The sequence below is a fragment of the Lacerta agilis genome, chromosome 8 (genome assembly GCF_009819535.1).
Source record: "Lacerta agilis isolate rLacAgi1 chromosome 8, rLacAgi1.pri, whole genome shotgun sequence".
In the NCBI taxonomy this organism is placed as follows: Eukaryota; Metazoa; Chordata; class Lepidosauria; order Squamata; family Lacertidae; genus Lacerta; species Lacerta agilis.
Genome location: NC_046319.1, coordinates 43535711 through 43551097, shown reverse-complemented (window position 1 = coordinate 43551097; position 15387 = coordinate 43535711). Strand labels below are relative to the sequence as shown.

General features: G+C 41.0%; 1 protein-coding gene across 2 annotated transcripts in view; it reads right to left on the bottom strand.

The window, feature by feature from the left end:
* Positions 1–15387, bottom strand: part of CDH8 (cadherin 8) — a 236931-nt gene that overhangs the window by 69105 nt on the left and 152439 nt on the right. For both annotated transcript variants that reach the window (XM_033157166.1, XM_033157167.1), the window contains 2 exons: positions 13307–13560; positions 5008–5144 (listed from right to left, as the gene is read on the bottom strand). In XM_033157166.1, the coding sequence (XP_033013057.1) occupies positions 5008–5144; positions 13307–13560 (391 nt within the window). The remainder of the gene's footprint in view (positions 1–5007; positions 5145–13306; positions 13561–15387) is intronic.

The following is a 15387-nucleotide window of genomic DNA, read 5'->3' as shown; positions in this document are numbered from 1 at the left end:
AGAATACAAATGAATAAAGAGGGCTTGGTTTTTTGAAACAGCAGAATTACGGTAGGCGAGATGGTACCAGGAAGAAGAGAAGGAACCATGATTGTATGTTTCCTGGAGACTAAGATAGGCTGCAGAGCAAAAATGACGCTGATGATGCTGCCGGAAGGGTAAGCTGACATGCTTTGGGGTTCTGTTGCTGTGTGCCCATGCACTGAAGGCTAAGGATATATACTGTATGTGTAAAATAATCCATATATCATAGGCCCTGGTGAAGGGCCAAGACCCTTGGAAACTCATGCACCACTAGGCAGAGACTGGGGTGGCTTGTAACAAGAATTATTGTTGGATTCTAATTTGTGTGCATTCAGCAAATGTTTGAATAATTTAAAAATAAGACACTGGATCCTTTAAGAATGGGTGCAGGGTTTCACCATATTTTTATTTCAAGATTCAATAATTATTCAGTTAGAAGATACCTTTAAAAGAGAGGCAAAAATATTAAAACTGGATTTCTGGATTTATGCAGAGTGAAGGGCTGAAAAGGAAAACATGCTGAGGTATTATGAATGCATACATCTTTAATGATGGATCAAGTATGTGTAAATAAGATTCATACCTTGAAGAGGCTGGAGAACAGTGAGCTTTGAATGAAATTAAAGCATTATTGATCTGTTACATGGTTTGTCTTGCAGTTTGGAAAAATTTCTCCACTGACATCTACCCCTGATTTCTTGCATCTACAGCTGGAGTATGTAAATCCCACAAATCTTTACTACCCGCCTGAGTTATTTGTTATTTGTTTTGTCTTTGGCTTATTTTTTATTATTTTACTTTTGTTCACACACATCCAGTTGAATTAACTTTTCTTCTTGACATGCATTATTAAGTAATCTCAAAAATGTGTTTATTTATTTACCTAGTGAATATGTCAAACATGCAGGAAGTTGAGTAAGAAGGGAAGGGAGTGGAATTAGCCTCTTGGATTAGCAAACCATATCATGTTCATCCTTGTTATTTAAATAGCAGAGATAAACAAGCCTTGGGAGAATTGGAGAGAGACCTTAAAAGCACAGGTTGAGATGAGGTGTCACTTAGACTGAATTATGTTAGAAGGAAAGATTGGCCCATAAAATACCTTTAAGGATGAAAAGAACCTTTCCTTTTTGTAAATAGATTTTCTTAAAGGATAACAAGTAGAATAGATTGTCAACTCATACATTTAGGCAGTCAGCCAGGGATAAAACAATTTTCTCAAATAAGACAAAGGATAATCACAATGCAGCACCAATGCAAAACATTCTTCTTGAGTTTATCTCTTATTGTATGGAACTTACACTTCAGAGAACCCATGAAAGTAAGAAGATGGTCCTTTTTAGCCATTCAAATAAGATACAATGGTCACATCCACACCACTAGTCTACCACTTTAGCCACTGTGAGGGTGGTGACCTCACAGAGCTATAGTTCCCAGGATTCTTCACAAACTACAGTTCTCAGGATTCCCCATGGCCATTAAAGGGGGAGGCATGCTGATAGGTTCCACCTACACACATTCATGGCTGTCTTTAAGGAAAGGGCTGGTGCTGTGATGTTTTTGTTTCAATTATATCTGTGTTTTAATAGATGATATTTAAACATGTGTGTGTGTGTTTAATTGGTTTTTAGCACATCTTTTTCTGTGTTTTTAGCTGTTTATATTTAACCTGTAAGCTACCTTGAGCCTCTTCTGGGAAATGGTGGGATATAAATAAATATAAAAATAGTTCATTTGAAGGACATAGAATTAATGAACAAGTGTACACATGTAGAAACTTTCCATGTGACTAGGATGCTTTGTATGTTTTCTCGTCACTCAGAGGTTCCTATGCTTATATAGCAGGCCAAGGCTGGCCACTGTGTTATCCTCCAGTTGTTTTTGACCGGGGAAAAGGAAGAGTCAATACAAACAGTAGAGCATTTGTATTGTATACAGAAGGTCTCAGGTCAGGTTCAGTCCCCAACATCTCCAGGTAAGGCTGGGAATAAATACCTGCCTAGAACCTTGGGCAACCTCTGCCAGTCAGTGTAGACTCTACTGTGCTATGACCTGGTTTCCTAAAGCAGCTTCCTATGTTCCTAAGTTGTACTCCAAAAACATCCCAAGACCACCACATTGGCTACTGCTGCTCTGATTTCAGACTTTCCAAGTGGATGTGAACCCCTCAGTCATAAGCTTAGGTCATATATATGTGCAAATAAACCATATAAAGACACAGTCTGTGCCTCATTTCTACAAAGAAAAACAGAACTAGCGTAACTCCTCAAATCTCACAACAGCTCAGAGATAGAGGTGGCATGCAACAGTATTGACTGACAGTCTTCAATTGGAATAGAAGGATGTACTGTATTGGACATTATACAACAATTTTGTATTATGATGGTGATATAGCTCTCCCTATATCAAATCGAAACTCATCTTTACATGGAGTGTCTAGAGCAGGCTTCCTCAACCTCAGCCCTCCAGATGTTTTGAGACTACAATTCCCATCATCCCTGACCACTGGTCCTGCTAGCTAGGGATCATGGGAGTTGTAGGTCAAATATATCTGGAGGGCCGAGCTTGAGGGAGCCTGGTCTAGAGAAATCACAGCATTCTCTGATTTCTCAGTAAAATCTGAATTAATAGGATTTAATATGACAATTAATGAGGAAAAAATCAGTTGCAAGTATAGCATATCTCAATAAAATGCCTGGGGATTAGCTAAGTGTCATGGAACAGGGTTCGTTTGTTTTCATTTTTTGTTCATTTGTTTTACTTTGGGTTAGATAAGAACAACAGAAAAGCCCTATTGGGTAAGGTCATAGGCCCATTTTGTCATGCATTCTGTTCTTACACTGGTTAACCAGTGGGAAGCCCACAAGCAGAATCCAAATACAACAGTCTCTGATCTAGATGTCTTTCAGTGCAGGTGTTTTGGGACAAACTTCTATATTCCTCTCATTTTGTGAATGGCTGTTGAACCAATATCAAACTATAAGGACAATATTTCACATTCTTTGTTCATCAGTATTCTACAATTTGCAATATAACAAACTCTCAATAGGACTCATTCAGTGGATTGCTAAAGCTGAAATATTTTTATCTAGACTTGTAAAAATGCATTAGTTTATCCCCAAGTCCAATTACAAATCAGCTGGATCCCATCATGTCTTGACAATGCCATTAAGAGCATGACAAGGACCAGTTGTTTCCTCCAGCTGCCCTTATGAGTCTCGCAGCTCCTCTCCTTACAACTGCCCAACTGCCTGCCCGAAAATCCCTTCCCTCCACTCATCTTCCTCTTGCTGCTGCTCTATTGGTGGCTGTGAAAAGGAGAAAGGAAGAGAGGGGTATACTTTATCTACTTCTCCCTCCACCCTATTTGATGTCTGGCTGTAGCAGTATGCCAGGTCCTTCTTTGCAACTGTTGTAGCAACACCAAACTGCTCAAGCAGATGCTGGGAAGTTGGGATACTTATTATGAAAGCAGGTGTGTGCTATGGAGACATGAAGTGAGGACATGAATTCTCAGGCCATAGTGCTTGCTTCATATTTCAACTGAGTGTTAGCAGTCACTGAGAATCCTATCCCTAAACCAGGAATTAGAGAAGCTGGTGTCATCACTACTTAGAATTGCCAGCATTATTTCCTGACGTGCATAACTCATATTCCCAAACAAAAATGGTGGAATTTGGTGTTATCACTACCTACAACGCTTTGGCAGCACTATTTCCTGATCCACGTAATCCATGTGTTTGCTTGGCAAAACATGTGAACAACAGGCAGAAAAGCAAGGGTTGCAATGCTTTCTTAAAGCAGAAAAAGAAAAGAAGAAGCCAAGAACTCAGCATCTACCAAGAGAAGGATTCCTGGCAATATGTCTCCTGTAGACTGTTAAGTTCTGTATCGTATCTGAGATGGGGATGGGTAAAATCATCCGTGCATAAAATGCTCATTTATTCACTGGGGAAATAAGTCAAGTGTGTATCTTTATTTATTTAAAATATTTATAACCTGCTCTTCATCAACATAGATATCAGGATGGAATACTGAACAGGAAATCAAAACAACCAAAACAGACAACAATGCATATTTAAATACACCATCAATTGAACCCCCCCAAAAAAGCATCTAAAAGCAAAAGAGCAGGCGAAACTCTAATCAAATTACAAAACTTTTAAAATGTGTGGGTGAATAAATAACTCTTAACCTAGTGCCAAAATGATATCAACTTCCGTACCAGTCACACCTGTAAAGCAGTAATGGGAAAATCTTTTGGCTCCAGAGGCCACATCCTTATCTGATCATAGCCTCATGGGTATGATCATGGGAAACTTGCCAGTTAACTGATGTCACAATCACATCAGCTGATTGGGTGCTTTGACGTCCTGAAGCTGGGACTTTAAAACACCATGCAGGACTTGAAAGGAGCCCTGCATGGTACTTTAAAGTGCCCGTATCTTAGCCTGTTTTTCCTTGCACACACAATATCAGCAGCACACTTTGAGGATTGTGATCGTGTATAGTCATCCATGTCTCTTCCTGACTCACACCTGATATGCATATAACAGCGACAGGTGGTTGGGGGTGGGGATGGCTTCTGGGTTATATTGGAAACCTTAATGAACCAACTTAGGCCAGACGTTACTCACTCCTGCTGCATTTCACATACCAGGGCATCACTGCACAGGAGGCCATAAAACACCTAGCTCTGGATGCCTACACCACCAAAATGAATCTCAGTCAGCAAGAAATGGAATAGCATTGGAAATCTCAAAATGCAATATTTTTAAGGAACAACAATGCAGCATCAGGTAAGGGCTGCAAACTACATCTATCTACATTTACATATATAATATATACAATAAGGCAATCATAGGAGGCACAGTAGACAGTTGTCCTTGCCAAGTGGCACATGAAGGCTTTTTAATTAAACATTCATCAGAAGCCAATAAAAGTAAAACAAACAAACCCAAGTACTAAGGGGCAATCACTTACTGTCTTCAGTTGCCACAATGGTTATGTTGTGCCATGTGCTGGTTTCTCTGTCCAGTGGAGTTGCAAGTGTTATCCTTCCATCCTGCGTATTAATGTTGAACTGCCTCTCAAGGTCAGTGTTTCGATCAATGGAAAACCTACAAAATGGACGTCCTTGAAATTTACTTAAAAGACATTTGTTTGGCCTAAATGCATTGTAACAGAATCTAAGCAATCCATTGCAAAGAGCAGTTTTATAGCCCCAGTGGATTTGTGCAGCTCAATCGTGTTATAATTTATAAGACAAAAAATGATGGGCTGAGAATCAAGAAACAGAATTATAGCCCAAGGAGTAATTAGCTGCATCCTCTCAGTACGAAGGTTAGAAGCTGTCATTGACATCAGTAGGTAGCATCTTTTAAGAGCTACTGCGAATCAAGAGTTAATTAGATGATCCATCACATTTATTGGACAACCTGTGCTGTATTTCATAGCAACTGCTGATAATTCTGTCAATACATTAAGCAGGTAGAGCTCCTGTTTTTACAAGAAGCAACTAATGTTCTTATCCCAACAAACGCCACTTCTGATTAATTAAGTGAATACGTCACCTGCTTATGTTTGAGCATAACTCTGTGGACAATAGCTGGTTAACAACCCTTTACTGTTAAAACGCTTCCAGAAAACCCGGAAAGATTGGCTGCTTTATGGATTGACATCATTGGTTTCTAACAAAACAACTTTGATCTGACAGCTAAGCAGAGCTTGCAAATGAGAATGTGCAGGTACATTATGCAGCTTTAACACAGAAGCCAGCTTGACTAACAAGAAAGAGCTGCAGTAAATTGTTCCAACAGTGCATTAAACAAAATGGTGATTTAGAACTCCCTGCAAGATCTCCAGGAAAGCTTTTATGTTGGTCCATTTTCATATAGTTGTTTTATTAATGCATTACTTGTAAAAGAAACCAAACTGAAAAATTAAGCCTTACAATTTCTGGTGGGTCACGCACAATGAGAGAAAGAGAGTGAGATTGAAAGTACTGATATGGTACAGCAGTCACAGCTTTGAGGGGCTTCACTAAATCCTAGTGGTGAATTTATATAAAGGGACTATAATGACTATTGTTCCAAAGCATGGCATTGCACAACATCACACCACAACTATTTTGCATCTCTTCAGCTTTCTGCCTCAGCATGCAGGGATGAATTACTAGGAAACATCAAACTGGGTTAGATATATTATGTCATTTTGAGAAGTGAGAAGGTGATGACGATGCTTGAGAAACTCTGATAAATCTGCTAAGAACACAGGAAGGTGCCTTATGCTAAACCAGACCATTGGTCCACCTAGTACACTATTGCCTTTTCTGACTGAGAGAGGCTTTCCAGGGTTTCAGGCAGGGTTTCAGCCCTACCTGGAGACACCAGGGATTGAATCTGGGTCCTTCTGCATTAAAAACAGACACTCTGCCACTGAGAGCAACCTGATCTGTATGTCGCAGAGAAACTGGCAAGTGAATAATAATTTTAAAAAATTCACCCTTTCTGAATGTTCCATTACATATTTCGAGAATAGATATTTTGAGATAAAATATACATTGATTGGGAGTTGTATCCCTGCTTACACTGTATGCAAACTCACCTGCCATTCCCCCCACATTACGGTAAGTCCCTAGACTGTCACCTGCCTACCCTGTGCAACTACTAAGCTTATTTTTACCTTCCCAAACCCTTTTATAAAGCCATTTTTTCTTCTATTCTGCAGTCCTGCTTTGCACCCATTTCCACATCCACCCCCATGTTCATGCATCCTCCTCCTCCTCTTCCTCCTCCTTTTGTACAACCATTGTTACAAACAAACAAACCCCATGGAAACCTCCTGCATCTTCCTCCTCTCACAACTTTTCACATTTTGCTCAATTGTGAAGCCTCCATCCCCTCCTTTTCTTCAGGCCAGTGGTGTAGGAAGAGTGGGGCAAAGGGGACACTCCACCCCGGGCACCCTGTCCGGACGGGGCAGCCCCATGAGCCGCCACTGGCTCGCGCAGGAGCAGCAGTGCCGGCCCGGATGCATCTGGCCAGCACTGCTGCTCCCGCGGCGAGCGGGTGAGCCAGCGGCGGGTCGTGGGGCTACCCGACCCGCCGCTTGCTCGCCAGCTCACAGCAGCGCCGGCCAGATCCACTACGCATGCCTGGAAATTCAGGGCATGCAAAGTTCATCCGACGCATCGTGGCATCACGACACACGCGCCGTGATGCCCCGTCCCCGGGGGGGGGGGTGTGTGCCTCCATGCCGCCGCCCCGGGCGGCGAAGAGGCTTCCTACACCGCTGCTTCAGACTGTCAGTTAGAGAATGTTAAGTCCATTTGATGAATGTCATACATATATGGGTGTTTGCTTGTTAATAAACTCTCTCTTCTAAATTACTACACTAAATCTAGAACTTTGTGTTGAAGACAACACATGGTACCAGAAGTGATATACATGATTGTGGGAAGGTACTATGGGCTGTTTAAGGGCTCTGCATCCTTTATATCTCACAAATGAGGCAGCTGAAGAATGGAAGAGGGAGAATTTTAAAGCAGTCTCATTTTTCCCCAAAACAAAATAAAAAATAAAAAAAATCCTTCCAGTAGCACCTTAGAGACCAACTAAGTTTGTTCTTGGTATGAGCTTTTGTGTGCATGCACACTTCTTCAGATATTTTTTCCTGTGCTCCTCCCTTCTCACTCAAGCAATGTCAGAGGTTTGAATAAGCAGGGACACTGAAGGGTTATTGTGTTGCTGTTAAAACCAGTTTTAACAAGGAGAATTAGTAGCAATGGATACAGAATAGAAGCTAACACCAAAAAGCAACCACAGCACAGGCTTTCTCAACACACTTCTCACTGTGCTCAAACCTTGTTTTAAACTGCCACTCTCCCCATCTAACTCCCTGCTCACTCTACTGAAACCTGTGTCATTGTTTGAAATCAGCACTTTTCCCTCTCAGTTTCTTTCCAACTCTGCTTTATTCAAACCTCTCCTGTTGTGTGAAACCCCATTTCCCTCTGTATCTCCGTTTGCTTTTAAAGTCTTATAAAGCATGTTACCCTTCAGCATGGCAGCTTGTAGCAAAATTGCTGCTCGGTTGAACTTGAATCGAATCGAGAAGTGAACTAGTTTGTTTTATAAATGGATGGGTGTGAACTTCAATTAGTTCTTTTTTGGACATGTTCTTTTTAAATGAACTTTCCAAGCTCACCATCTCTCAGCCTAACCTCACAGGACATCTCTAAGTATATTACAGTGAATGCTTTGGGGAAAGGGGGACATACAGATGTAAAGAAGGAGGTGGTGGAGAGAAATGTAAAATGGTAGGAATGAAAATATGGTTGCTAAAGAATCATTTTTTTAAAAAAAAAAATAAGTGTACAAAATACACATTAACTAAGAGAAATTTATCAGAGAAACAGAATCAGGCCTGTTCACTAGCCAGATTTTCAACTCATCTGTTATACATCAATCCACTGCTGGGATACTGAAGTGTGCATATATATGTTAAATTGTACACTGGATATGCAATAATTCCACTCTTTCTTCTTCTTTTTTAAAAAGAAGTTGATTCACATGTGCAAACAAAAGTCACACTATGTATTGATTTTATTTAGCTAAATAAATAAATGCCTCCCTTGATGTAATTCTATTTACAATCTCTGTAGCTATAGGGAGGAAAAAAACTGGGGATTTGTGCATGTTTCCGTATTGACTTTAAACAAGCTATTCACAAAATCAAAATGCATTAAAGAGTATAACAATTTCTCAACACAACTGAAACAGGTTTACAAGTTTCCAAGGAAGCAAAGCCCCCTCCTGACTTTAAGTTAATATATATCATGTGCAATGTTTGTAGCTACCTTGTCTTTATAATGATATTATAGCTCTTTTTAATGAGGGCACACTGTCACACAAGTAAGCAATACATAAAAGTACATTTTTGTAAGGAAAACTGGGGGGAGCGGAAAGAAAGTATCTAGGTAAATAATAACCTTCAAAATTGCCTTAGTAACGCCACAGTTTATTGGGACTTTGCTGTTAGCTTTTGGGGCTGAGTGCGGGAGAAAATTGGTGGTGTGATCATACATTTCTTTACCTTAAGATACCAATGCAGATTCAAATGCAGTGTTCCTTCCCTATGCCCATAATTGCTTCCATAAAAGACTTTCTGTTTTGCACCAATACAAATGAACGCTTTACAACAGCATTTGGCTTTGCAAAACCCACACAGACACCTTTTTTTGCTTTCCCCTGCTGAGATGTGATTCATAATATTGATGCCATAAATCACCGTATCTCAGCAATGCCAAGCAGAGAGGGCATGTTACTAGGTGACTGAGATAAACAGCTGCATGTCAGGAAGGCATGTCTGGGTGGGTGGGTGTACACACACACACACACACACACACACACACACACAATTTTAGGGCATGCTATGAATTAAGAAAATGATTTGCATTTGCTAGAGATGAAATATCCTTGAGGGGTGTGTGTGTGTGTGTGTGTGTGTGTGTGTGCACAAACACATGTTTTTTCTTTGCTTTCAGTGGGAAGAAAGGTGTTAAAGGAGAAAGGATTTCACTCAAGACCTGATAGATTCTGGATTCATAGGTGGAACAAAAGATGCAGAGGAACTGCAGAGGGAGAGACTCATTCAAATTTAATACCTTTGGAATGAGCTCTTTGGTCAGAAAATAACACTTTATGATGAAATTGAGAAATTTGATGTTTGCACATTCTGATACAGTTCAGTGCCAAAATAATTTCCTATGCCTCCCTCTCCTCCCCAACCCCCCACCATTCTCCATCAATTAATGAGCAAAGAAATTGCATTCATACATCATCAAGAAGGGGACGGGGGAGAGATGAAATGCTAGAGATGGATATCCTTGGTCTCATTCCCTTCTGGACAACCTTCCGGGGCCACTTGTCCCTAGTGAGATTGTCTAGAGGCAAGAGCGGGCAGAGCTATGAGTATCAATTTTACTGTTGTACAGTAGGCAAATTTTGCACACACTCACAAACCCCCACTATCCTCCAGCCATGCGAGCAAAAGGGATTATCAGAGTTCAAGGACACATATCAGTCAGGCAACACCATTTAAGGAGGAGGTGAATCAGGGCCAGCAGAGGGATTGATCAGGGGAGAGGGGGTGTTGTTGGGCATGGCATGGGGAGTGTCCCAAGGGTAAGACAAAGTGGATTGGATGACTACATTTGGCCACTGGGCCTGAGGCTCCTCATCCCTGCCCTACCTTAAACTTCCCTGAATCTCCTTTTGGTATGATACCTACAGTCTGTTTGACCACCCCTGGCAACTTTCCTTATGCTTTCATGAACCTAGTTCTGCAGCTCTTTTACCAAGTTATAGCATTCTCATTCTGCCTCACTTCTTGACATCTGTTAGAAAATAACCCAGTTATTGTAAAATAACAGCATTGAAATAGGATTGTATAGCAATTAAATTAGCAAAAAAGGATCCCCAAAATGGACTTTGGGAAATTGCTAATGAGCAGCATGATTCTGCACATGTCCTAGAACAAAGTATATTTCTTTGGTTTTGCTCTGAGCAGTGAATGTAGTTCTATTGCACAAGAATCAGAGAAAGCAGTGAATTGTCCTCCCACCAGGGAGCTAACACTAAATATCCTCTCCATAGTAGCTGCTGTACAGGGAATTTCACCGTAAGAGCCAACGTGCATAATGAGTCACTGGATAAGGACTGCAAAGGACTGATTAAGTCCCTGAAACCCTCCCTGTATGTAATGCAAACAGACTCCCTGATTTAGTTATTAATCAATTTTACAAAAGTAACAAATAAGATAACTTCCACTAGCATAGCTGTCAACTTTTCCCTTTTCTTGCAAGGAATCCTATTCGGAATAAGGGAATTTCCCTTAAAAAGGGGGGAAGTTGACAGCTATGTCCACTAGTAACTGAATTAACTGAATTAACAAAATCCTCATTGGTCCAAAACACCTCATAGTCCCCTGCCATGATAAAGCAGGAAATTTGTATTTATTTTAATTTATCATTGCATTTCTATCTTGCCTTTCCTCTAATGAGCTTAAAGTAGTGCACATGGATCTCCCCTTCTCCATGTGAGTAGGTTAGGCTGAGAGTTAATGATTGGCCCAAGGTCACCAAATGAGCTTCTAGGCTGAGTAAGGATTTGAACCCTAGTTCCCCAGGTATAAATCTGGTCATTTCACCACTCTATCATTTTGCTTGATCAATACATTTTTATTTTTATTTTAAAAAAAGCCACTTTAGGCAAAACCTGGACAGTTGCCTGGTAGTAATCCCCATTCTGCCCAGTGGAACTTATTTCCAAATAAACATCCAAAGTGCTGTGTTACACAATAGTAACCTAGGAATTCTTGGTGTGATCTGAAAAAAGTCTTAAGCAGATTGGTTATTTGTTTAGAATTTGTTGCCTATTTCACCCATCCATAAACCTCTAAATTTGCAACCATTCCCAATATTGGGTCCCCATATGTCGTTGGACGACAATTCCATCTTCCTTCTTCCCTGACAATTGGCAGTGTTGGTTGGGGCTGATGGAACTTGTAGGGCAATAACATCTGGGGACCCAAGTTTGGGGAAGGCTATCCTTTTCTACCCTATTTATCTATTTAACTTAAGAGGTCAGTGTTTTGTTTTGTTTTCTGTTGATGTTCCTCTTATTAAAAGGGGGCATGGGTTTATGAAAGTCAGAATAGCTGAATCAGTGTGCATATCACCTTAAAACACACACACACACACACACACACACACAACTGCATGTCAAGTAGTACCATAGAATAGCTTACCTACTGACAAAGTTCTGCAGAAGTTAAGGAGTTTATACATCAGTCAGAGATATATATTGATCCAATGAGAACTATTTTCTATCACTAGTCAAGATTTTCTGCCCCCTCGTTTGACATAATCACTTTCTTATTATCTGATCACCAACAGCATTGCATAATCCTATTGCACAGATGGCAGCTTCAAAGAATTTTGGTGAAGGAACTGTACTCATGAGGCAGAGAGAAGCTTAGCATTTTCCAACTGCAATTAAAAATTAGGAAATGCCTAAGGCTGATGGATTTTCTCTCATAGTTCTAATCACTTGGATGTTTATTTTTCAAATAAAAAACACCCCAGGCACCTTAAAGACTAACATACTCATGGGCCATATCCTACTTCATCAGGTGCATGAAATGTGCAGCTAACTAGGTTGATATACATGCATGGCAGTAGGGGAAGGGAGTGCAAGAGAGAGAGGAGGAGAGTCATAAATTGAGCTGATGAGATCAAGCAATGCAAGACACAATGCAAGATGCATCATATTCCTATGGAGAGCACAAATGAATACATGGACCAATTAAATGAGTACAAAATCCCACCAGAAGAGGTACGACTCACTTCTCCCAGCTAGAGGCCCCTGGTGGTGAATTGGTGTAGTGAGAGTCATACGTACGTACAAATACCTAGGGGTGTATCCAGTGGTGACTTTGCATTACTAGAAAGGGTTTCCACTAACAGAAATATTGACACCTGATTTTCATCAATCTTCCGTCTACCTAACCTGGCTACTCTATCCCTCTGACTGGTTGTGGTGATTGAAGGCAGCCAGCCAGACAGCAAGGCTGCTCTCCCAAATGTGGAGCCAGCACAGCACAGACTCCATTGTGCTTTCTTTTCTTCCCTTCTTTGTCTGATGTTATGACTCTCAGGTTAGCTTACAATTAAGAATTGAAAAATAAATGAAAATAAAAATAAATAATAGAAGCCATCATGTCAAAGCCATATTAAAGCAGCTGTTCAGTTCAACGAAATAAGGCAGAAGCAGCCAACTTCAGAAATCAAGGGAGGGAGGAATGAAAACTGGTACTAATACTAACACACATTTTAAGGTCTTTTTAAAAGGCCTGGGAAAGGGTCTTGTCCTGGAGCAGTAAAGTTGTATGACTAGTTGGCATGTAGGCCCTCCTTGGGGAGGTTGTTCCACAGATGACACACCACTAAGAATTCCCTTTCTCTGGTCACTATATTCTTAACCTGCTGGGTAGCATCATGCCCAGATAAAGGGCTCCAAAACTGACCTCCAAGTATGGCAGAGATGGGGAATGTTTTGAGCCCAAGGACTCCAGGGGCTACATGCCATTAGGGGGTGGGGCCCAAGGCAAAAGTGGGTATTACCAGGGGTAAAAATAGATGGTGCAACAGACGTGTCTCTTATCCTTGTACAGTAGGCTTCATTTCAGCTAAAGAGAATAGGCGTTAAAGCAGCAGTACCTTATAGAGCTTGAAGATACATCAGGATCATGGGCAGTCACTTGGCCAATCACAGAGTTAATAGCAGCATTCTCATGTACTTCTAGTAGGTAAGTTGGTGATGAAAAAATTGGAGGTTCATCAGCATCCTCTATGACAATTTTCACTGTTGCAGTATCCTTGAAGGGCCCCACACTGATGAAACGTGGATCAATTTGTACATTACTTGCTTCTACCTTCAGAGTATAGGATCTTTTCGTCTCAAAGTCCAGGGGCTGTTAAGAATGACAAAGACAAATGCCTTTCACTAATGACCACAGCAACAAGAACGAGCAAAAGTATGGAAGTGTTATGCATTTAAAACCTAATCACTGAGTTATAATGCAATCTCTTTCCGCTTCCTTTGAACTGGGCTATAAATGTCCTGGGCATGTATTGATGTCTCTGTATCCCCCCCCCCCTCATTTGTGGTTCCTTTTCTGCTTTATAAAATATAAAACTAAGCACACACAAATAAACACATACATACACTATCTTGCCATGAGTGCCATCACTATTCTGCTTAGCCAAAAATAATAATGTTACTGCCAATGGCCTGGATTGCATATTAATCACTCACCTAATCAGTATTCTGCTTGTTGGAGATAAGGAGCAAAGAAAAAAGTATGCAAGCTTATATATTTTGATATTTGCAAAGGGTGGGGGGAGCCATGTAGAATTGGAGGGTTTGGAGAGTCAGTGCTGAGAACAATTTAGGTATAACCGTGAGAAAAAAATAGCAATATTGCCATACAGATTAATCCAAGGATAGCCAGTGTGGTCTCCTCTAGATATTGGACTACATCTCCCATCATTCCTGGCTAATAGTTCTGCTGACTAGGTTGGATGGGAGTTGTAGTCCAAGAACATTGGTGGAGGGGAACGATGTTGGCTAACCCTGGCTCAGTAACGTCCACATTGACTGGCAATGGCTTTCCAATATTTCAGATGGGGTTTTTATGAAGCTATACCAAGAAATGTTGGTGACTGATTCTGGGTCTTTCTGCATACAAAATATGTGCTTTAACACTGAACTATGGCCTTTACCAAAAGCATTCAAAACGACACAAACACAATTCTATTTGAAATATTGATAGGCCACTTCTAATAGTAACATACTGTCTTGAGTATTCCATGACAAAATAAGTAAACACAATAGCATCAACCATTCCAAATACTAAAAAAAACACACACACACATCATGAATAAAAGAAACATTCATCCCAAACATTTAAAATGAAACAAAAGTGACCATCAGCTAGCAAGCAGGAGATAATATGAGAAAACTGATACATTGAAGGAAAGGCCTAAAGTGCTGTAGTCAGATAAAGCTCACTTGGTGAGAAAGCTCATTTGGAAATGAGATGTATTGTTCAATCTAACTAGGGATTAGAACCTTTTTCAGCTCAGGGACCTAATTCACTTCTAGGCAGGGGCACCAAGTAGGGGAGGGGACAGCCTCCCCTATTTTAACTGAAGGGGCTGTGCCCCTCAAAGTTCCATGGCAGCCATGTGCACATGCCACAGGGCATGCTCTGTGTCATGCACACACACTACAGAGTGTCCACACACCCCGTCAGCATGCCCCGTGGCGTGTGTACATGATGTCAGCACACCCCACAGCATGATTGTGCCATGCATGCATGCATGTCCTACAGTGTGCTGGCATCACTAGCACACACCGTGGGTGGCGCTGATGTTGCACGCACACACAGTGTGCTGATGTCGTGGGGGCAAGGCTGCACAGCGGCACGATGCTTCTAGGCAACCTCTGGAGCCCACATGCCAGTAATGAGTGGGGCTAGAGGCAAAGGTGTGCTGTGAAATGAATGTTACTTCTCACACATCCTTCTTTAACCTTGATCCATGTTAGCAAGAGTCAATATCAAAGTTCAGGGTCACATTTCATCCAAGCAAATTGCACTCAAAGAGGGCACAGAGTAGGACTGGTGAGGGATATGACCTGGGCAGAAAGGTTGTGTGCCTGGGAATAGTCAAGGGCCAAATGGAGAAGATTTTGTGAGAGTCCTCTCTATTTGTGAGATGGGACTTTGTATTTTTCT